This window comes from Chiloscyllium plagiosum, unplaced genomic scaffold (assembly GCF_037043375.1).
Source record: "Chiloscyllium plagiosum isolate Xiang-an unplaced genomic scaffold, Cpla_swu_hap1 HiC_scaffold_33, whole genome shotgun sequence".
Classification (NCBI taxonomy): Eukaryota; Metazoa; Chordata; class Chondrichthyes; order Orectolobiformes; family Hemiscylliidae; genus Chiloscyllium; species Chiloscyllium plagiosum.
Window position 1 is genome coordinate 8,831,457 of NW_028270171.1, and position 24,320 is coordinate 8,855,776.

Consider the following 24,320-nt stretch of genomic DNA (forward strand, 5'->3'; position numbering starts at 1 on the left):
GAGGGATATGAGCCAATTGCTGGCAAATGGGACTAGGTTAGGTTAGGATATCTGGTCGGAATGGACATTTGGACTGAAGGGTCTGTTTCTGTGCCGTATGACTCTTTGACTATTAATGAAAGCTGCGGCAACTGAAAAAAGTGCTCAGTTAAGCAAGACTGCATTCTTATTGACTCTATGCATCATTTAGAAAACAATTTTACTGACATCAAATAAATGCAGGGCAGAAGTAAAACCTGATAGAATGATGGGCAACCAACAACTTGTTGCATTTGAAAATGCCTTAAGGAACTGCCTCACAATTTCACTCCTGTATTAGAAGAATTTCATGAATTGTCAATTCAAAGCAGGTCCTGAAATGTTATTTCTAAGCTGTGAAATGGGCATTAATAACCAGATGAAAAATGTGAATGCTTTAAATCCAAAATAATAACATAAAACATAGGTCTGTTAGTGTCCGTGGAGCTTAGGTTTTAATGGGACTTTCAGGCTGGACCTAAGGGTCTGTTTCTGTGCTGTATGATTCTGACTCGATGAATCTGGCAGAGGGTGATTCTCAAGCTCTTTCTTCCTCCGATCGGCTGTTTGCAATAAAAAACTGGCATCCACGCTTGTAATCATTACCCATTGTATGTTGCTGCAAATAATACCAGAATGGGGGAGGAGGACAGTGTTGCTGTGATGGACACCAATATCAAACAGCTTGACAACTTTCACCATAAAATTTTATTCATATGAAGAGTGGCGACTTAAAGATGCAGTAGCATCTAGATGATATAACTGAATGTTATGGGTCTACCTAAACTCCACAGGCTCCAGTGGTTTAAGGTGGCAGCTCCCCATCTCCTTCTCAAGGGCAATTAGGGATGGCCATAAACATTGGCTAACCCCTTAATGAATATTAAAGATGTAATTTAGAGGGTTCCAGAATTCAAAACCTGCCATGACAATTCAATAAGAACGTGGAATAAAAAAGCTATTGAGAGTAACCGAAAGTAAAGGGAGGGAACATGTCATCCTTATTTACAATGGCCTCTCCGACTCCAAATCCACTGTGGCTAATCTCTTAACTGCACTCTGAACTGGGTAAGCTGCTCAGGTGAACTCCGGACTATGGTTCACCACCACTTCAAGGACAATGAGCAATGAATAAACGCTACCCCTGATAGTGACACGGTCAGCCTGTGAACAAATATCAAAAAATCTTTGGGTGAGATACTAGACAGTATTGAATTTCAATTGTTTTTCAGCTTCATTCACATGAACGAGAAAGTGAAAAGCAAATTGATAGTGAATGCCACGTTGCTGTCACGTAAAGTGACATCACAAATATGCAGTGCTGACCACTTGCATGCTGGGAATGCACAGTCGTTCCTCTTATCCAGTTTCTGCGAGTAATGATCATCCTGGAAGCAACTGTGGTCTTATGCTGGCTGCACCGGCATCGTTATTGTCAGAACCTGCCAGGAAACAATGCAGAAACTGATTTTTCTCGGATTTTGGAAAATACACTGGCTTCCTTCTGATGGCACCTTTTCACCCACATGTATTCTGCCACCTTTCGCACAAACCTCTTTTGCCGCATTATCAAACAAACGCCTCCTGTTTAGAAATTTACAGCTCATCTGTACTTGTACACATTCAGCACTGGATAAAGAGGGACAATTCGCTTTGGTCTGATATGATATGGTAGGGTTACCTTTGCGCTAGCATTGGTACTTGTACAATAAACATAAGGTAAAACCAAACAATTCTAACCATACTCAGTTCTGAACACTTATTGCCAATGTCATCTTGTGTATGTGTACATTGTTTAAAAAACAAAAATATTTTCACAATAGCTTTTAAGTTTCTCATGCCGGTCACAGACTATGGGTATCAGAAGGAGCGATGAACTGCCTGAATGTTTAATTTATCCTTACCCTGGTTTTCCTGTTGAACTGAGAGCCACTTTTCTCCTGAACAATGTTAAATGGGATGTAAATATCTAAGTGATAAAGGTCTGGCCGTGCCCACAATACAATCCGGTCTTCTCCAAGGTCGAGCAGTAATGATCCCACTGACTCCTGTGGCAGACAGGAAACACAACCTGTAATCCAAGAATCAAACTGCGTAACAGGAGGTTACTCGGCTCATCAAGTCTGCATCTGCTCTATCAGAACAGTCATCCTTATCGTGCAAGTTTGCAACTCTTTTCCCACATTCGGCAATAATCCCCTAGCCAACCTGCAAATTTATTCAATTCCCCTTGGAAAAATTGCTATTGAATCTGTTTCCATCATCATAACAGATAGCTCATTCCAAATCTGAACCATTTTTTACCTAATAAAGTTTTGTACTTGCCTCCTCTTTGCTTCTTTTGCCAATTATCAAAAATCTGGGCCCTTTGGTTAACTTTCCTTCTGTCACTGGAAACAGTTAGTATCTGACTCCTTTATAACTTGGAAAGCCTGCTAACAATACCTTCCTTCTCTACCATTTTCTGTCAGAATACCTGCAGTATTGTTCACCACTGGTCAGGCATGGAGGCAGGTGTTGAATCTACCCCAACTGGAAAAGGGATCAAAAATCCTGTTGTTTGGCACTGATCTGATTCACACCTCCACCCAAGGAGTCAGAGTTGCTGTGGGAAAAACACAGAGTCTAGAGCTAAGGATAGTGATGGGGGAAGATTACAATCTCTTTCCCTCACATAACTCACCAGGAAACTCTCCTGTTTTTAATCTACCTGCCACTTGCAGGTGTTAGAAGAATTGGCAAATTGATACTCTCCCTGCTTTGCTGCATTATGATCACACCTGCCTTGACCCATCAAGTCCTGGAGTGAAACTTGAACTTGGAGCATGACCTGAACCTAGAGCTTCTGGCTCAGAGATAGGGACACTACCCACTACCACAAATGAGCTTATGGGTATACTGGCATGTACTATCTATACGATTCACTGCAGAAATGCATCAAATATCATTAGACAGCATTGTTAAAACCCATAACTCCTCCTATCTAGCAGGACAAAAGCAAGAGATACATCAGAATACCAGCACCTACAAGACCCTCTCCAAGCCATTCACCATCCCGACTTCACTGTTACTGAGTCAAAATTCTGGAAATCCCCAATGGCTTTGTGGGATAACCAACAGAATGTGGACTGCAGTCATTAAAGAAGTCAGCTCACCACCACCATTTTAAGGACAGTTAGGGATGGCCAATAAATGCTGACTCAGCCAATGATGTCCATGCCCCAGACATGAATTAAAAATTGGGTTCAGGTTCTGCCCTGAAGAGATAAGCTTCTTATACTGAACGATGGTTTCATGCGCAATGACCTCCAATCATTTAGAGGGTCTTTTGTCACATGGAAGCCTAAACCATTAGTATAGGCAAACATCTGAGAGTGGAGGGTACCAGAAACAAGCCAATGCTGTCTCCACCGGGCATTCACATTCACTCTTGTTAGAGGGGTAATGGGGATTACAAAAGAACCTAACTGAACTCAGAAAGGCTGACTGGAACGGAGACTAATTTTATTCGAATCATGACACCTCTGACAAAACAATACTCCCCGAGCACTCCACTGGAGCGAGAGCTTTGATCAATTCCAGCCCTGGAACCTATAGCTTCTGACATAGGAGATAAGACAAAGTAAAAGAGAAGTAAACACGAACAACAATCAAACACAAGCATTCCTGCTTGCTTAGCAGAATTTCGGAGCGGCATGGTGGCTTAGTGGTTAGCAATGCTGCCTCACAGTGCCAGGGACCCGGGTTCAATTTCTGCCTTGGGTGACTGTCTGTGTGGAGTTTGCACATTCTCCCTGTGTCTGCATGGGTTTCCTCCAGGTGCTCTGGTTTCCTCCCACAATCCAAAGGTGTGCAGGTCAGGTGAAGTGGCCATGCTAAACTGCCCATAGTTTTAGGTGCATTAGTCAGGGGTAAATATAGGTTAGGGAATGGGTCTGGGTGGGTTACATTTCGGAGGGTCAGTGTGGACTTGTTGGGCTGAAAGGCCTGTTTCCATATTGTAGGGAATCTAATCTAATACTTTGGTGCCACACTAGATGTACTTTTCATTGTCAGTCATGGGTTAAGAATTGGTCTGCATTTTTTTGTAACTTTATCCTCAAATCCTAAATCATGGCCCTCAAGAGCTACCCACCGTCCTCTCCAAAACGCAGCTGTATAGGAATTAAAAATACTAACCACTTTTGGTAAGGAGATTTCTGCTACCAGGAAGCTGGGGTACTCATCTGCAGGCTCGGCCACGATTGTGTATTCTGGCTCCACACAGGTACTGTCAGAGCAGAGAAAAAGACAACATTAACAACTCCAGCAATCCACACTCTTGGTACACAGTCCTATTGTTCTGCCTGAATAAATAAAACAGCTGGCCAAGTTCCTCACATGAACATAGATTGTGGCTCTGGCAATCGGCAATTGGTATTCTATTAATTAGAAGTCTTGGGGTAAAACCATAAGAAATAGGAACAGGTAATGATCATCTCCAATAAGCGACAATCTAAACATTCCCCTTTGACATTCAATGATATTACTAGCCTCACAATCAGCATCCCTGGGGCGACCATTGATCAGAAACTAAACTGGACTTGTCACATATACACAGTGGCTACAAAGAGCAGGTCAGAGACTACGAATACTGCGGTGAGTAACCCACCTCCCGACTCCCCAAAATCTCCATACCAAGTCAGGAGTGTGATGGAATATTCCCCACTTGACTGCAGCTCCAACAACATTGGAGAAGCTCGACACCAGTGAGGACATAATAATGCACTTGATCAGCATCACATCCAGAGTCATTCACTTCCTCCACCACCACTCAGTAGCAGCAGTGCACACTGCAGAAATTCACCAAAAATCCTCAGAAAGTATCTTCCATGACCAAACCTATAGTGGGACAGCATGGTGGCTCAGTGGTTAGTGCCAGATATCCAGGTTCGATTCCATCCTTGGGCGACTGCGTAGAGTTCACACGTTCTCCCTGTGACTGCATGCTTTTCCTCCAGGTTCCTTCCACAGTCCAAAGATGTGCAGGCTAGGAGGATTAGCCATGGGAAATGCAGGGTTACATGGATGGAGCAGGGGTGCAAGTCTAGCTGGGATGTTCTTCGGAGGGGAGGGTCAGTGTGGATTCGATGGGCCGAATAGCCTACTTCCATACTGTAGGGATTCCATGATTCTATGACCACTTCCATCTAGAACAAAAGGGCAGCAGATACATGGGAACACCACCCCCTGGAAGTTCCTCTCCAAGCCACTCTCTATCCTGCCTTAGAAATGCATCACCATCCCTTCAGTGCCACTGGGTCAAAATCCTGGAATTCCCTCATTGTGAGTCAACCGACAGGATGTAGGCTGCAGTGGTTCAAGAAGGCAACTTTCTACCACCTACTCAAGGAAAACTAGGGACAGGCGATAAATGCTGGGCCCAGCCAGTGAAATGCACTTCCCAGGAGTGAAAAAAACAACACAGGAGTATGTTATTTATCCCTCAAACCTGCTCTGCCATTCAATAAGACTATGGATGATCTGAAATTCCTCATGCCCACCTTCTTGCCCTTTCCCCGTGACTCTCGATTCCTCTCATTAGTCAGTCACTTTCTCCCAATCTGAATTCAGATGAAGAAATCTTACCTTGCTATTTCTGATACAAGGGGTTCAGTGCAGGTCCCTGGAGATGAAGTGCTGCCAAAATAAAATTAGGGTTTAGTTTTGGTCAGGATTTGACCTTACAGTTTCCACTAGTTAGAATCATTACACTTGTGGAATTTAGAAAAAGCAAAAAGATCCTTCAGCTGTCTGCCCCCTGTATAACAAGATCCAAGACAACGTAACGTGCTCCATACAGACCCTATCCAACATTGTAAACACTGCAGAGTGACAGCAATGGTTATCACCTACAAGATGTACTCCAATAACTCCCCAAGGTTTATTCGACAGCACCGTCCAAACCCACAGCCTCTACTGCTTAGGTCAAGGGCAGATAACTCATGAGAACCTCACTGCCCGCTACAAGCTCTGCTCCATTGTCCTGAATTGGAATGATATCATAGTTTCTTCACGGTCACTAGACCAACATCCTGAAACTCCTTTCAGAACGGCACTGAGCAAACAAATGGTTTCCTTGCCAGTGATGTTCACGTCCCAACAATGAAAACATAATTTAAAGTAGTAACAACAGTCTTCAGAGCCCCAGCAGTAGCCGTGGTTATTTCTCTCAGCACTGCAGGATTGTGCGGGAGAAAACTGATTGAATCGGTACCTTCGAAGAGGTGATAGAGGCAAGGTGGGTTGAATGGACTGCTGTTGGTAATGTATTCAGACTAGGAGTGGGAGTGCCATTCCAAGCTTACAGCCTCTCCTGCTCCTTGATAAGATCATGGCAGATCCAATTGGGGCCTCAACTCTGCTTGCCCATTGACACCCACCTCCGAAATTGACACCACTGGCAGTCAGAAATCTAAGCCTGTCTATCTCTGCCTTCAACACATCCAATGGCCCAGTCTCTGGGAAGAGGATTCCACTGCCAATGACCTCTGAAAAAAGGTTTCCCCTCTTCCCCATCTTAAATTGGAAAAAAAATTTTAAATAATGTCTTTTCTTTCTTTTTGCTCCTACAAGGAGAAATCTTCTTTCAGTGGCTATTTGGTCAAGTCCCTCAGTATCTTCCAAGTTCCATTAAGATAATAATAGAAGGGGCGTGGGGAAAAAGCAGGAGATTGGTGTGAAGTGTGCATGCTTGTTTCCGAATGCTGAGATTCTGAAGATTACTTCTTTTAAACCCTTTGGGGGCAGGGGGTGAGTGGGTGAGGGGGTTGCTGGCATGACTTGCTCAGTCTTTCCTTGAAAGATAACCCCTTCATAAAACATAATCACACCCTGCCATCAGTGTGGTAGGCAGATCTCCATTGCAATGTTGCACAAGGTGCTATATAAAGGCAAGTTCTTCAGTCACTTTACCTGGATTCCAGTTCCTGGATAACAGGTTTCGATTTTGTTCTGATGTTTTGTTCCGTTACAGATCCCAGAAATTTCCTGTTCTTCAGCATCCGCCATTCTAGCAACAAAATTGTTAACAATTTCAGCTGCAAACACTAGTCTTTCATCTCTCGAATCAGAACTCAGATACAATGAGAGCCTTTGTTCTTTACTGGACATCTCATCAGACCTGTATTAGGCTATTCAGGTCAGCCCTGGGGTCCTCCATGACCTACTCAGTTGGTAGCAAGCCCATCGGCATCTGTTCAACAATTTCCTAATAAAAATAGTGATATGCTCAAACATGGAGTGTTAGTTCTTTTCCTTTACCAATCCTGCTCATGTACCTAAACCCACTAGATAATATTAGGATCCTTACAACCTGCAATTAAATTGGAGAAAGTTTGCACGGGTCAGGCCTTTGCCCATTGGCATTTAGGAGAATGAGAGATGATCTTATTGAAGTTCTTGAAGAGATGTGACAGGGTGAATTCTGAGAGGTATTTCCCCTTGGAGAGGGACTAGAACTTGGAGGCAGTTTAAGAACAAAGGGGCCTCACTTTTAAGATGAAGAAGAGAACTTTTTTTTTCCCTGGAGGGTTATTAGTCTATGGAACAATCCTTCCCAGCAGAAGAGATACCCTGTTGCTCTGCCTAGTATTTATTCCTCAGTCAGCACCACAACTACAATTATCTACTCATTACAGAGAAACCTCAATTATCCGAATATCAATTATCCGAATTTCGGATTATCCAAAGGAAATCTCGAGGTCCCAATAGAAACATTACATCAAAGAGGTGTTACCAACACAGATTGCGTCTTTTGTTTACAATGATTAAAAATGAACTCAGCTTACTGAAATGCTGTTGAGAACAGTGCTGGACATCAATGGGAGCCCAGGTACTGTCTCCAAATGACTGACCGCCCATGCTTTCTCTCTCTCCTCATACTTTCCCTGGAGTTCTACACAGGGGTGTACCCTAAACCCCTCTTCCCCAGATAATCTCTCCAACATTGTCCTGTACAGGGCAAAGGTGGAACTTGTCAAAACGTTCCAGTAAAAAGCTGTGTGTGTGTGTGCGCGCTATTTTGAGACTCATCCCCCAAAGGCAGCAGCAGTCTTACCGTTGGTATCCAGTCCGGCTACCCTGGAGAGGGGTGGGGGGTGGACAGGGAGCTCATGGGGATGGGAGCGGGGTGGTGGCAGCTGGGTCAAATGGGGGTGGGCGGGGGCATGGATGTGGGGGGCAGATATGGGTGGGGGCGAATGGGAGCGGTATTGGATAGGGTGGGGAGGCACGTGCTGTGTGCTGCTGCCTAGTCTCCTGAACGGGAAGCGGACTTAGCAAGTGCTTGCTGTGTCAATCCCATTGAGCTGATTGGGGTGGTGGCAGGCTTCACCAATGCTGCAGGTCCCTTACACACAAGTGTGTGTCTGCTCCGAAACAAACCCTGACACAGAGAGAGGGAGCAAGGAAATTTCAGAAAATTTCTAGCCCCAGAGGAGAGGTATTGAATCAATTAACCAAGTAATCAATTACCGGAATGAAATAGTGCCCACCCATCTCGTTCGGATATTCCAGGTTCCTCTGTATATCATTGCTGTTCACACGTTGACTGGTGCGTTTCCCATATTACGGCAGTGACTATATTTCAGGAGTATTTCACTGGCAACAAAGCACATTGAGACGTCCTCTAGTTGTGAAAGGTGGTATACAAGTGTGAGATCTCTCCACGTTCATTCAGCCCTGTGCTAACCCTGGTCAAGCCCATCATCTAGTGAGTAACTGCAGAATGATGCCAGAAATCAGCCCAATTCCTACCTGTTATAAAAAAAGGTAGGTGGTAACCAAGTATGGTGGGAGGAACATAAACACCAGCACAGATTTTTAAAATTCGTTCATAGGATGAGGGCTTCACTGGCTAGACCAGCATTTATTAACCATAACAGTCAACCACATTGCTGGGTGTCTGGAGTCACATGTAGGCCACATAAGTACAGCAGCTTCCTTCCCAAAAGGACAATAGCGAACCTGATGAGTTTTTACGACAATGGATTCATTGTTAGATGCTTAATGCCAGAATTTCATTGAATTCAAATTCCACCATCTGCCGTGGCAGGATTTGAACCTGGGTCCCCACATCATTACCTAGGTCTCTGGATTAACAGTCCAGTGATAAAACCACTAGGCTGTAGTCTCCCTGTAGTTAAGCCGAATGAAACAAACACAGAATGCTGAAGGAACTAGGCCGGTAGCATCTGTAGAGAGAAATAGAGTTAATGTCGAGAGCCTGGTATGACTCTGCTTCAGAAGAAAGAAGAGGAGCCATACCAGACTTGAAAAAATGAATTATTTCTCTCTCCACAGATGTTGTCAGACCTGCTGAGTTTTTCCAGCATTTTCTGTATTTATTTGATTTCCACCATCCACACCATTTCACTTTTATCTCAGCAAGGCCAAGTGGTTTGATTCTCAGCTGCAGATACTTCAGTGGTTGCACAAGGTGTTATATAAATGCAAGTCTTTCATTTCTTTCTTTAGCCAGATAAGACAAGGTAGCCCACTGACACAGAACACTGGCAATCTCCCATCTGGTGACTGGTAAATGGGAGAAACAAACCTCTTTCACACTTCCAGAAACAACAGTTGGAAAAAGTATTGGGCAGCTGACTCTCTCTGTCACCTACCAGCATCAGAGTGTAACAACCTAGGCAGGCTTCCTGGAAGGAGTCTCAACAATGAAGGAAATTTTGACGGAATGTTGGGTTGGTCACCTGGGGAGTAGCTCATTCTGCTCAAGTACCTTATCATTGACCCAAGCATCAGCAACTGTAGCTCAGTATTTGCAAGATCTGCTCAAAGTTTGGAAGGAGGTGGGATCTAAGTTTAGATGCAAGCATCAAACAGAGTGAATATTCAGGTAGTTACCTCGGGAAAGTTCCAAATTGTATTTGTTTTCCAGCCCCTCAAAGCCGATAGTAAGGAAGAATTCCATGAAGAGCTTGTTGTTCTGTGTCGAGAAAGTAAACACTTGGAATGAAATTACATAATCATTTTGAAAGGAAAGACGACTTGCATTCACTTGGTGCCTTTCATCACTTCTGGGACGTCCCAGAGTCCTTTCCAACCAATGCAGTGCTTTTGAAATAGAGTTACTGCTGCCATCTAGGTAAAGTGACAGCCAAATGTATATACAGTAAGGTTCCATAAACAACAACTTCGTGATGACCACTAATGGACAGGGAAAAACAGAGTTTTAAATCATTAACTCTGCTGTTCTCTCCATGATGCTGTCAGATCTGCTGAGTTTCCACAACACAGTTTTTAATTTCAAACTTCCAGTATCCACAGGATTATACTTTCATATGGACAAGACCTGCTTTTACAAGGGTAAATATTAGTCAGGACGCCTGGAAGAACTTGCCTGCTCTTCTCCAAAATTGTGGCAATTGCTTATTAAATGCCCTCATGGGGCAGGTAAGAATTTAATATCCGATCTGAAATCAATAGTAATTGACTTGCAAATGAAGATGATCAACAGAACTCACTAGGTCTAAAACAAGTTGGGACATGCAGAGGATGTGAAAGGCACTATGTAAATGCAAGTTTCTTTGACTCTTCACAATTCAAATAGTTAAGGGTAAACAAATCCTTGAATCAAACACTTCCTAAAGGAACACACATATGGCAGGAGAATAGTAAGCAACCAGACACAGTACTCCACAGAGACTAGAGCCGAGGTCACTGCACTGGTGAAACAGGCTGGAAACTGACTGTAAAGACTATCAACGGTGCTCAAGTATCTCACTGCTATTTTACACCTGTCCTAAAATTATTGGTGAATCCCTCTGGCGTTGCTACAGTTGTACGACCACAATAGACGCAATGTATTGTTCTGCTTTCAAGGCGCATTTGTATTCAAGAAGATCCACTCACCAATGCCACAAGTACTAAATAGTCACACATTCAGTGTTAGAAGTTAACCTAAGTTTAATGGACCTTTGCATTTAGAAGACATTTGTAAATTTGTGTCAGTAAAATATAACCATATTATTTCTTTATGCTTTTGACACGGTGCAAATGTAACTTATACTCTGAAAACTGGTATGCAGAGAAGCTTAGATGTATACACATGTGCACACACATGGATCACCATATATTATATATCACTCTTGGTAACTCTGCCTTCAACTCCAGAGACTCCATCTCAGGAATCCCCTCCATAAACCTCTCCTACCCCTTTTGTTCCATTAAGATTCTACCTAAAATGTACCTCTTTGATAAAGCTTTGGTCAACTAACATTATATCACCTCATGTGTCTCATTTTAATTTTTGCTCTGCAACTCCCAACTCTGCAGCTCAGGGCTAAACCTACACCAAGTCCTGTCACTTATCACCCATGTTCATTAAACTACAGTGCCTCCTGGTTGAAACCCTCCATTTGAGAGTTTAACTTTATTTCTATGGCCCTGCCTCTGCCCATCTCAGTCCCCTGTTCCAGCCTTACACAATAAACCTCCAAGGCGGATTTGTATTCAAGAAGATCCACCCACCAATGCCACACGTACCTCTAGCTATTGCCTCTTGCTAATCTTCAGCTTCAATCACTCTAAGCTTTGCCACCATTCTTCTGCCTGCTGCAGAGTTAGCTTCTGGAATCGGTCCCCCAAGTCCCTTCTCCACTCTTCTTTACAATGCTTGTTAGAATCGCCTTCTCTGATTGAACCTTCTGCTCATCTGTTTCATATCTCTTTCTTTAACCAAGTATCAAATGTTGTTTGACATCATTCCTGCAAAGTACCTAACATTTTATAACATGAAAAGCTGCAACATAAATGCAGGTAGCTATTGGTGATATCGTTCACCATACCCTCTTAAAACAAAAGCACGTGTGAAAGATATATCAGAACGTAGGCAACATACACTGCTCAATCTGAGTAATTTCTGAGATAGTTGTGCTGGGAAACTTCAGAGGGCATTACAAGTCAGCTGGAAAAGTGTGGATTGGATTCACAAGACTGGGTGGCAAATTTCCTTCCCTAAAGGGCATTAATGTGCCAGTCGTATTTCAAGGACAAGCCATCAACCTCATTGCTATTTATTTCAATGCCAAGCCTGACAAAATATCCAGGCTGAACTAGGGAATCCGGGATTATGGAGGTGGACACAGAGAAACTGGAAAATTGGAGTTGAGGGCACAGCCAATCAGCCATGAATCTGTTGAATCGCATAGCAAGCCTGATAGGCTGAATCGCCAATTCCTCCTCCTTTTTCTTATTATCTCCAGAATCCAGATGTCACAAAAACAGATTTACCAGATGCCACAAAGTGCAGACATCACATTTTCTGGCTTAGTGCTATAACCATGACACCAATTACATGGTGAGATCTATCAATACAAACCATAAGGCTGTACCTGAATTTTGTTGTAAAATTTTGAATTGATGACTATGTCATATGCAGTGCATCCATTACCACCTGTGAAAACAAGACAATTCTAATCATTCACAATCCAGCATTGTCACCCCCCCCCTCACAATTAATCTCTTTCTCACTCATAACAGTTGCCTTCCAGTACCTTGCCTAAAAGGACTTACTGTGAATTTGAGAAAGAAGGCCAGGAATCACTACCCAAGCTCAGTTTTGTTCTCACTAGACATTTACAGTAAATGTATGAGGGGTCTGGACAGAACAAAGAGATAAATTATTCCCATTAGTATAAGACCCGAGAACCAGATCAGTGACATGAGGAAACAATCATATGGAGTGAGTGGCAACTGAAAGCAGACTCACTTGTCACTTTTAAAAGGGAATTGATTCTTTATCTGGTGGCAAGGGGAACACGCAAGGAAGTGGAACCAACCATGTTGCTTTTGCAGAGACTCAGTAGGACATAGCCCCCTTCTGTGCTGTAGATGTTCTATAGTTAGCACAAACCAAGCCCCAAACGTCTTCAGCCACTTTGTCTACGATGCTCCCTCCTCATAAAGTCTGAGGATATTTGCTGATAATTGCACAATTTTCAGCTACATTTTGTCTCCTCAGGTATTGAAGCAATCTGTATCCACATGCAAAATACTGGACAACATTTAGGCTTGTTCTGACAAGTAACTTTGTGCCATACAATGACCATCTCCAACATGAGAGAATCTAACCATCACCCCTTGACATTCAATGGCTTTACTGTTGCTGAAATCCACACTATCTACAGTCTGGGGGTTACGGCTGACAAGTAATTAAAATAGATTAGTCAAACAAATACAGTGGCTACAAGAACAGGTCAGAGGTTGGGAATTTTGCATGGGATTGCTTACTTCCTAAATCTGCAAAGGCTGCCTACTATATGCAAGGCACAAGTTATGTGGATGATGGAATATCTAATCTTGGCTGGTTGAGTAGCAGGGGTTCCAGCTCCAAAATCACTATTCAGAATAAAACAGCCCACTTGTTTGGCATCCCATTCACCACTTAAACATTCACTGCCAACAATTGCAAGGTGGCAGCAGAATGTACCAGCTACAAGATGCATTGTAGCAATTCCCCAAGACCCCTTCAAAGTACCTCACAAATCCGTAATATCTACTATCTAGAAGGACAAGTGCAGCCGATGCCTGGGAACACAACGACCTGAAAGCTCGACTCCAAGCCACTCACCATCTTGACTTGGAACTATATCACGCTTATTCACTGTCACTGGGTCAATGTTCTACCCAATAGGACTGTGCAGGGCATAACAATCTTTGTGTTTGGTTGTTGCTCCTATATCTGAGGTTCAACCTCTCAAGGGTAATTTGGGATTATTTTAGGCTGGCCCAGCGACCCCACAACCTGTAGGCTCCAGAACATAAGCATTCACCACACCCCTCCCACCCCAGCCAGCAGACAGGGAAGAATTTAATTCGGGCTTCCTTTTTTTTCCCATTACACAAACACATACTGTTGTCAATTTCAGCGTGCGGTTCACCGAGGCTCATAGGAATTCTGTATCCGGAAGGATCATCGGATTCCAGCAGGGAGACCAAGCCCTCCTCAGAGAGGTCTGGCGGAGGTGGAATCTGATCAGACTTGCAAATATTAATGAAAACCTTTTCATTGGTCTTCGTCTTTGTCTTCACACAGAAGCCTGTGAAAAAGGTAATTTTTGTTTGCAAATGATTTAGCATTATAATGACACGAAACAGTAAGGTTCTATTCTTTGCAGACAGAGAGAACATGCACAGACATTGCATCTGTTTCTACTCAATTAAACAATTGACTGCCATTTGCTGGTTCATTTCTCGGGGGAATGTCTTGACCAGAGTCAATTGGCTTGGGTTAAATTTGAACAAAGCTTGGCAGTTAATTGTCAGTCATCTAACTGGTGCATTCTCCATGGAAACTCAGAATTCCATACAGTGTGGAAGCAGGCCATTTGGCCCATTGCACCAACCTTCCAAACAGCATCTTACCCAGACCCAGACCCAGACCCAAACCTCTCCCCTAACCCTGTAATCCTGCACTCCCCCTGGCTAATCCACCTAGCCTGCACATTCCTGGACACAATGAAGCAATTTGGAGTTGCCAATCCACCTAACCTGCATATCTTTGGACTGTGGGAGGAAACTGGAGTACCCAGAGGAAATCCATGCAGATATAGGGAGAATGTGCAAATTCCAGACAGTCGTCCGAGGCTGGAATCGAAACCAGGTCTCTGGTGCTGAGAGACTAGCAACTCCTCTTCTAATCAAATTTTACTTGCAAACCAATCACAATTTCATCCCTTGGTCGTAAGCTCAAGTCCCACTTCAAGGATCCAAACAGAAAATCTCGGGTGGCACTTCCAAGGCTGTACCTCGCTGACAGATACCATCTTTTGGCTTGGGTTTCAAATGGAGGCCCTGTCTGTGTTCTTGGGTAGCTTCAAAAGAGCCCATGATATTACTTTAATAACGACAAAGGAGATCTCCTCTGTGTCTTGTCTATTGTTTATCCACTGACAAATTTAACTAAATAGAAACAACCTAAGAATTCTCAGATTGTTGTTTGTGGGAACTTACTGTGAGTAAACTGGTTGCTGCATTTCCACAGTACAACAGTACCTACACTTCAAGAAGTTTTTCATTGATTGTAAAGTGTTTTGGGACAGCCTGAGATATGGAAGGGTGTTACATCAATGCAAGTGTTACTTTCGTTCAACTAGAGGGACTATAGCACAGCACGGACAATTGACTTCAGGAGAAGAAAGGACAAAACTAGAGGAGGTAGATGCAACAATGACACATGCACACACAGCATCTCACAGAAAAACAATTGCCTACATAGCTTTTACTTTTATTCATTTACCCCAATGTGGGTGTCACTGGCTAAGGCAGCATTCATTACCCATTCCTAATTGCTCAGAAGCAGCTAAGACCCATTGCTGTGGTTCGGGAGTCACATGCAGGCAAAATCAAGTAAAGATGGCATCTTTTATCCTAAAGGACATTACTGAACTGGATGGGTCTTTTTAACAATCGGCAATGGTTTCAAGGTCATCAACTTTAGATATTTATGGAATTCAAATTTCACCATCACCTTCCCCAGAGCAATTAGATATTGCTAATACTTGCTGGCTTAGCCAGTGAATCTCACATCGCAAAGGCTGATGAAATAAAAACATCTGAAACCGCTTACTGGGATATTATTTGTCTCGGAACACATCCTATAAACACAAATAATAGTTTTTACGGAACAAAACACAGCAGTAACATACATTGGTGGTTCTGTAAATTATTGACTAATACGGTAATGGTACAAAGAGATTGAAACATAGAAGACATGACAGGTCATTAGCAGACACAGACTGGAGGGCAAAGTGCAAGACAGATTACAAAACAATTACACTTCTGTTGACTTCTGCCAACAAAGAGCATATTGCAGCTTGTAAGGTAAAATGAATCACTATGTAAAGTGTGTCTGGAATCTACATACAGCATGTTTTTCTCCCCCTCCAACCTTATCATTATCACACATTAATACTTTGTAACATTTCAACGATGTCTTATTCCAATTGCTTGTTTTTACTTTCACTTCTTGAATTAAGAATTTGCAAGGAGAAAGTGAGGACTGCAGATGCTGGAGATCAGAGCTGAAAATGTGTTGCTGGAAAAGCGTAGCAGGTCAAGCAGCATCTAAGGAGCAGGAGAATTGACGTTTCGGGCATGAAGAAGGGATCATGCCCGAAACGTCGATTCTCCTGTTCCTTGGATGCTGCCTGACCTGCTGCGCTTTTCCAGCAACACATTTTCAGTTAAGAATTTGCAACTCAGACACAAAATGGATTTCAAATTGAGAACCAGCTAATCACTTCTGGAAAGAGGAGCAGTGTAAAGGAGAGAGACAAGATAAAGGACATTGTGCTAGAAAAACTCAGCAAGTCTGCTGGGACCTGTGGAGAGAGAAACAAACTTAATATTTCAAATCAAATATGATGCTCCTTCAGAACAGTTCTAAAAACAGGTGCCACGTTTCACTTGATACGCTAACTCTTTCTTTCTCCACCAATACTATGTTTTTCCAGCACTTTTGCTTTCTATTTTAGGTTTCCAGTATCCACAGGGTTTTGCTTTTACTGAAGGGAACAGTGCTGCTTGGTGTTTTTGTGGATTGTCACAGGGGGTGGAAAATGGAAGATGAGAGAGCCTACCTGGTTGTGGTCTGATCTGCTTGGATTCCTGTGCCATTGGAAGTTGATTCTGCATCTCTTTTGCAGCCTGAGGAAAAAGAAGAAAGCCATAATATTCAAAGGTCATACAGCATGGATATAGACCCTTTGATCCAACTCGTCCATGCTGACCAGATTTCTGAAACTAAACTACTGCCATTGACTGTGTTTGTCCCATATCCCTCTAAACCCTTCCTATTCATCTACTGTCCAAATGTCTTTTAAATGCTGTAATTGCACCCGCTTCCATCACTTCCTTCCATATACGCACCATCCTCTGTATGAAAAAGTTGCCCCTCAGGTCCATTTTAAATCATCCTTTTTCACCTTTCTATGCAGTTAACTATACACGTGTATAAAATCACCCTAGTAGTTGTACAAGCCCCCAGCAATTAGGTGGTACATAACATCTCCCCACAACTTCCTATTCCTCCAGTAAACAGTCCCTCCCATCCCCCTAAACCCAGCACCCAACTCCCCCCCAAACCCATCCCCAGCCCAGCTTCCACCTGACCGGACGGTGTGCGCAAGCTTCCAAAACACCCCGAGAACACGATGATCCACATCACTAGTCCCAATATTCATACTGAGAGCACTGAGTTTCAACGAGGATGCAAGGTGAGTTAGGAAAGCCTACCTGCAGTAGAAGCTGCTCATACAGTGCCTCTTCATTGTTCATCTCAGTCGAGAGCAGGCTTCCATCTGTTGTTGTCATGATTCAACTTGCTGAGAATGCCAGGTATGCTGTCAAAAATGGCCAAAGATGTGATCAACAAGGTCGAGAGGACTGAAAATTTATTTTCCATGTGAACATAGAAGTAGAACAGGAGAACGTGAGGACTGCAGATGCTGGAGATCAGAGTCAAAAAGTCATAGAGATGTACAGCATGGAAACAGACCCGCCCGTCCAACCCGCCCATGCCGACCAGATATCCCAACCCAATCTAGTCCCACCTGCCAGGCCCCGGCCCATTTCCCTCCAAATCCTTCCTATTCATATACCCATCCAGGTGCCTTTTAAATGTTGCAATTGTATTAGCCTCCACCACTTCCTCTTGCAGCTTCTATAAACGTACCACCCTCTGTGTGAAAACGTTGCCTCTTAGGTCTCTTTTATATCTTTCCCCTCTCACCCTAAACCTATGCCCTCTAGTTCTGGACTCCCCCACCCCAGGGAAGAGACTTTGTCTATTTATCCTATCCATGCCAATCATGATTTTATAAACCTCCATAAGGTCACCCCTCAGCCTCCGACGCTCCAGGGAAAACAGCCCCAGCTTGTTCAGCCTCTCCCTATAGCTCAAATCCTCCAACCCTGGCAACATCCTTGTAAATCTTTTCTGAACCCTTTCAAGTTTCACAACATCTTTCCGATAGGAAGGAGACCAGAATTGCAAGCAATATTCCAAAAGTGGCCCAACCAAAGTCAATGGTCCTGTACAGCCGCAGCATGACCTCCCGTCTCCTGTACTCAATATTCTGACCAATAAAGGAAAGCATACCAAACGCCTTCTTCACTATCCTATCTATCTGTGACTCCACTTTCAAGGAGCTATGAACCTCCATTCCAAGGTCTCTTTGTTCAGCAACATTCCCTAGGACCTTACCATTAAGTGTATAAGTCCTGCTAAGATATGCTTTCCCAAAATGCAGCACCTCACATTTATCTAAATTAAACTCCATTTGCCACTTCTCAGCCCATCTGATCAAGATCCTGTTGTAATCTGAGGTAACCTTCTTCACTGTCCACTACACCTCCAATTTTGGTGTCATCTGCAAACTTACTAACTGTACCTCTCAAGCTCACATCCAAATCAATTATACATCTGAACAGGTTGATTAAAAATCTCTGTAAGTTCTAATTGGTGACATTTTGGTACTGCGTTAGTGTATCCATCTCTGAGCCAGGAGACGCGGGTCCAAGTCCCACTCTGCCAGAGGTGTATAATAACATCTCCGAACAAGTTGCTTGAAATATATCTAAAAGTTATAATTGGGGGAGATGGTGCCATCGTGGTAATGTCTCAAGCTTGTGATCTAGAATCATGGCTGAATGATTTGGACTATGGCAGGTGGTGAAACTTAAATTCAATAAAAACCTAGAAGTATGCACTATCTTCATGTTAATTATATCCTCCATCATGTTCATGTGGTACTACCACTGTGCTTAATGGGGTAGAATCAGACTAGATCTAGCAAGTAAGAATTCGGCATGCATGATGTGCAATGTGCTATCAGCAGCATCAGAATTATATTCAATCACAATATGTAACCTAAAACGGCTTCGCAAATCCTGTACGCCACCTTTACCATCAAGCCAGAGTACCAATCCTGATTCAATGAGAAGTGCAGGAGAGCCCTCCAGGAGCAGCATCTCGCATACAGTCAGTTCTTCGATAATGCAATGGTTGCATTCCTGTGCAACCCCTTATTATAGAAAAACCGTGCTGTAGAAACAGTATTTAAAGTGTTGGCACTGTAATCATGTTACAGCCAACATAAATTTAAGTTTGAAACAACTGCAATTCGTCAATTGTCTTACAGCGAAACATGCATTATACAGAATGACCTAAAGTGCGGTGATGGAAAAGCACAGCAGGTCAGGAGGAGCAGGAGAGCAGACCTAATGAACGGCTGATGCCCAAAACATTGACTCTCCTGCTCCTTGCATGCTGCCTGACCTGCTGTGCTTTTTCAGCACCACACTTTTTGACTCTGATAAAAACAGAACAACCTGATAAAATTTTAGTTCACCTTTCGTTTGACATTACTTTTCTTTTGAAGTTGTTTTTGTTTTTGTTTCCTATTGTGCATGAGGAATGCAACAATGACAAAATGACTCCTGTCTTATAGATTATTCCTGATCTAACATCTAGCTGCTAAAGCTGATCTTTAGTTTAAATTTTAAATCCTAAAAGTTTGACCTTAAAACTTTCATCCCAGTTCACAAATCTTCTCAAGGCCTCATCCCTTCCAACTTTTTTACCATCTCCTCCAGCTACAAAAATTGTTAATATTCCAAACAGCCCCAACTTCACCTGCTTCATCATTGGCAGCCATTTCCTCACTTTCTTGGATTATAATCTCTGGGAGTGACTCCCTCAACTCCCTTTTGGAGTTCTTTAAATCCTACTCCAAGAGTTCACCTTTCCCAAGATCTTCCGAAGGGATTCCGTATTAAATTTTGTTTAATAAGGTTCCTGTGAGGCAGCATGGGATAATATATTACATTTAAGGAGCTATACAATTATAAGTTTGATTGTTTTTTCTGAACTACTCTTGTAAGGTCTTAGCTCAAGTACAATCTGGAGGTAAGTATTTTAAAGAAGTACAATTAATTCAATTAGTTCAGATTACTTTCCCAAATAATCATTCCAGATTAATCTGTTTTTCAGTTCACTCAGAGCATCCATGTTGCTGTGGTAACAAACACTTTTTAAACCTTTATGTTGCAATCTTGAGTTATAGATAACAATGCTGGAGGCTCCAATGTTCGTTTCATCATCATGTGGCTGACTAGGAATCTATTCAACTCTTACCACTTGCTGTTGGCACCTTGGCAAGATTTGCAAATTGATGATGAACTTGTTTGACTGCATTATGATCACCAATTCCTGGTGTGTGAATCAACCCAGAGCTTGTAGCTCAGAGGTAGAGACACTGCCATGAGACCTCCAGCACAGAATTAGTAGCTGCTTATAAATCCCCTCATTTAGAGAAATAGGCCTCTCAATCTAGCAAGGATTAACAGAAAATAGTAGCGCAGGTGCTTTTCATTTAACGCGTATATTGTTGTATAAGGTAATGGTTCTGAAGAGTTTCATGTGCATGTTATACTGTCTCCACCCATTTTATTGATGTCATACACAGTGTGGGTAGAGACAAGGAGTTCTATTCTAGCTTTCAGAGGGAACTGATGTAACTGTATCAGCTCCTCAAGGTCCTTGTAATTATACCTGACCAAATGTTGCTGTAATCCTAATCTGCGTTATCTGTGGGGGAAATCCAGGCAGAGATTGCCTGCAGGTAACATAAACCTGCTAATAATCCCCTATTTATCCTGACAGATCCAGAGGTACTACGCCATCCACTAGTACGTGTCAGTCATTGAGGTAAAAAACACATTAGCAGGCCAACCTTGTGAGGAGGCGGGCTCCATGCATAACAAGTATCAAGTATTCTATTTGCCGTCATGTCCTAAACATTGCTATCTGTACATAGTCAACAGCAGCATATCCTCCACCAATCAGGAGATAGTCCAAAGACAAAGGAGTATTGGTGGCAGCAAACGAGCCTTAACCAGTTCCACCAAGGTGTATACAATGTTAAGTGTCTCTCTGACAATCTTCTTACTGTGTGAGAAATATCATTACAATTCTAATTAAGCAACTTAGAAATGACAGGAATGCTTTCTATACTGTTTGGAATTGCTCAACCTCTGTCCCTTCTTCTTACTTAAGTCCATTGGAGTAGGATAGCTGGGGCAGGGGGAGGAGAATGGCCCACCTTAGTTTATTCTTTACCAGAAGAATCTTGCAATCCATCACCACATGAATGGTTCTGAAACAATTCTACGAGCACTGTTATCATTACTCAGACAGGTGTTGGTTGACAATCTTTGCTTTGAGTTTCCCAGCAGGCTTTAAATTTTGTCTTTATCACTTATACCATATGATACTCAGTCATACAGCATGGAAACAGAACCTTCAGACCAACTCATCTATGCAGACCAGATTTCCCAAACTAGATTCATCCCATCTGCCTGCATATTGCTTTAAACATGTCCCTATTCATGTACTTGTTCTAAATGTCTTTTAAATACTGTAATTGTGCCCGCCTCTACCACTTTGTCTGTCAGTTCATTCCATATACGCATGATCCTCTGTATGAAAACGTTGTATCTCAAGGACACTTTTAAATTTTCCCCTTTCACCTTAAAGTTATAGCTTTTCTATGCAGTTAGTTGTACACAAGCATATAAAAGTTTTACAAGCCTCCAGCAAGCAGGCAGGATACACTTTGTCCCCACAAACAATCTTTCCCCTCCCCCTGAGACACAACGCGAATCTCTGATGGAGAGTTGCCTAGACTTGACATGTTAGTTTGCTTTCGCTCCATGGATGCTGCCAGACGTGCTGTAATTTCCAGCATAATTTTGTTTTCAGTACAGATTCCAGCATCTGCAATAATTTGTTCTATCCCCAGTACCCAAACCCCATCCCCAGCATCCAACTTCCCCATCCTCCTGGTCCCCAGTACCCACACACCACCCTCCACAATCCCCACCAACCAATCTCCACCCTCGCCCACGATCCCCATCAACCAACCTCCACTCCCCCACCCATGATCCCCATCACCCAAACTCCACCTACCCCACGATCCCCATCAACCAATCTCCACCCTCCCTACGAACCCCATCAAACAACTCCACCCCTCCATCACCCACAATCCCCATCAACCAATCTCCACCCTCGCCCACGATCCCCATCAACCAATCTCCACCCTTGCCCACGATCCCCATCAACCAATCTCCACCCTCGCCCACGATCTCCATCAACCAATCTCCACCCTCGCCCACAATCCCCATCAACCAATCTCCACCCTCGCCCACGATCCCCATCAAACAACTCCACCCCTCCATCACCCACAATCCCCATCAACCAATCTCCACCCTCGCCCACGATCCCCATCAACCAATCTCCACCCTCGCCCACGATCCCCATCAACCAATCTCCACCCTCGCCCACGATCTCCATCAACCAATCTCCACCCTCGCCCACAATCCCCATCAACCAATCTCCACCCTCGCCCACGATCCCCATCAAACAACTCCACCCCTCCATCACCCACAATCCCCATCAACCAATCTCCACCCTCGCCCACGATCCCCATCAACCAATCTCCACCCTCGCCCACGATCCCCATCACCCAATCTCCACTCCCCCACCCACGATCCCCATCACCCAATCTCCACTCCCCCACCCATGATCCCCATCACCCAAACTCTACTCACCCCACGATCCCCTTCAACCAACCTCCACCCTTCCTACGAACCCCATCAAACAACTCCACCCCTCCATCACCCACGATCCCCATCACCCAACCTCCACCCGCCCCACGATCTCCATCAAACAACCTCCACCCACCCCACGATCCCCATCAGCCAACCTCCACCCCCCACCCCACGATCCCCATCAACCTACCTCCACCCACCCCACGATCCCCATCAACCAACCTCCACCATCCCCACGATCCCCATCAACCAACCTCCACCATCCCCACGATCCCCATCAACCAACCTCCACCCACCCCATGATCCCCATCAACCAACCTCCACCCCCCACCCCACGATCCCCATCAACCAACCTCCACCCCCCACCCCACGATCCCCATCAACCTACCTCCACCCACCCCACGATCCCCATCAACCAACCTACTCCCTCCCCACGATCCCCATCAACCAACCTCCACCCACCCCACGATCTCCATTACCCAACGTCAATCCCCCCCACGATCCCCATCACCCATCCTCCACCCTCCCCACGATCCCCATCAACCAACCTCCACCACCCCCACGATCCCCACCAACTGACCTCCACCCCCCCCCACCCACGATCCCCATCAACCGACCTCCAGCCTCGCCCACGATCCCCATCAACCAATCTCCAGCCTCGCCCACGATCCCCATCAACCAATCTCCAGACTCGCCCACGATCCCCATCAACCAATCTCCAGCCTCGCCCACGATCTCCATCAACCAATCTCCACCCTCGCCCACGATCCCCATCAACCAACCTCCACCACCCCCACGATCCCCATCACCCAACCTACACCCTCCCTACGATCCCCATCAACCAATGTCCACCCTCGCCCACGATCCCCATCAACCAACCTCCACCACCCCCACGATCCCCATCACCCATCCTCCACCCTCCCCACGATCCCCATCAACCAACCTCCACCACCCCCACGATCCCCACCAACTGACCTCCACCCCCCCCACCCACGATCCCCATCAACCGACCTCCAGCCTCGCCCACGATCCCCATCAACCAATCTCCAGCCTCGCCCACGATCCCCATCAACCAATCTCCAGACTCGCCCATGATCCCCATCAACCAATCTCCAGCCTCGCCCATGATCCCCATCAACCAATCTCCAGCCTCGCCCATGATCCCCATCAACCAACCTCCACCACCCCCACGATCCCCATCACCCAACCTACACCCTCCCTACGATCCCCATCAACCAATCTCCAGCCTCGCCCATGATCCCCATCAACCAACCTCCACCACCCCCACGATCCCCATCAAACAACCTCCACCCCCGCACGATCCCCATCGCCCAACCTCCACCCCTCCCATGAACCCCACCAACCAAGCTCCACTCCTCCATCACCCACGATCCCCATCACCCAACCTCCACCCTCCCCCCATTCCATGACCCACCAGCTGAAGCTCCGATCCGTTGCTATGCGCAACCTCCCAAGCCGCTCCGCGAATAACACACACCCTGAACAAAAGGGCCGGCGTCGAGAGTAAAACAAATAAAGGTGGGGCCACACTCCGCCTCCCCCCGCGAGCTACCTTAAGGAATGAAAATGGAAATTAACGATCTTGGGCTCGAGGGTTAGAAGGGGGAACC

At 44.6% G+C, this 24,320-nt stretch overlaps 1 protein-coding gene across 2 annotated transcripts; it reads right to left on the bottom strand.

Annotated features, from left to right (window-relative positions):
- Positions 1–707: 707 nt before the first annotated feature.
- On the bottom strand, positions 708–24,256 carry pih1d1 (PIH1 domain containing 1). Of its 2 annotated transcripts, none has more exons than XM_043679626.2 (11): positions 24,125–24,256; positions 17,314–17,420; positions 16,659–16,725; positions 13,932–14,117; positions 12,411–12,472; positions 9,922–10,003; positions 6,973–7,069; positions 5,647–5,697; positions 4,198–4,288; positions 1,923–2,066; positions 708–1,460 (listed from the first exon to the last, which is right to left on the bottom strand). In XM_043679626.2, exons 2-11 carry the CDS (start codon positions 17,389–17,391, stop codon positions 1,425–1,427), a joined length of 894 nt encoding a protein of 297 aa, XP_043535561.2. In that variant the 5' UTR covers positions 17,392–17,420; positions 24,125–24,256; the 3' UTR covers positions 708–1,424. The 2 variants fall into 2 exon arrangements, with proteins under 2 accessions (XP_043535561.2, XP_043535562.2); XM_043679627.2 differs by lacking the exon at positions 24,125–24,256 and adding an exon at positions 21,183–21,828.
- Positions 24,257–24,320: the final 64 nt, after the last annotated feature.

Bases quoted from the DNA above. Each gene is read 5' to 3' on its own strand.
- pih1d1 (XM_043679626.2), bottom strand. From the start codon at position 17,391: ATGACAACAACAGATGGAAGCCTGCTCTCGACTGAGATGAACAATGAA. The intron at 10,004-12,410 runs GTACAGCCTTAT...TTCTCGACACAG, and splicing joins AATTTTACAACAAAATTCAG to AACAACAAGCTCTTCATGGA. The intron at 2,067-4,197 runs GTTAGTATTTTT...TGTCTGCCACAG, and splicing joins AAATCTCCTTACCAAAAGTG to GAGTCAGTGGGATCATTACT.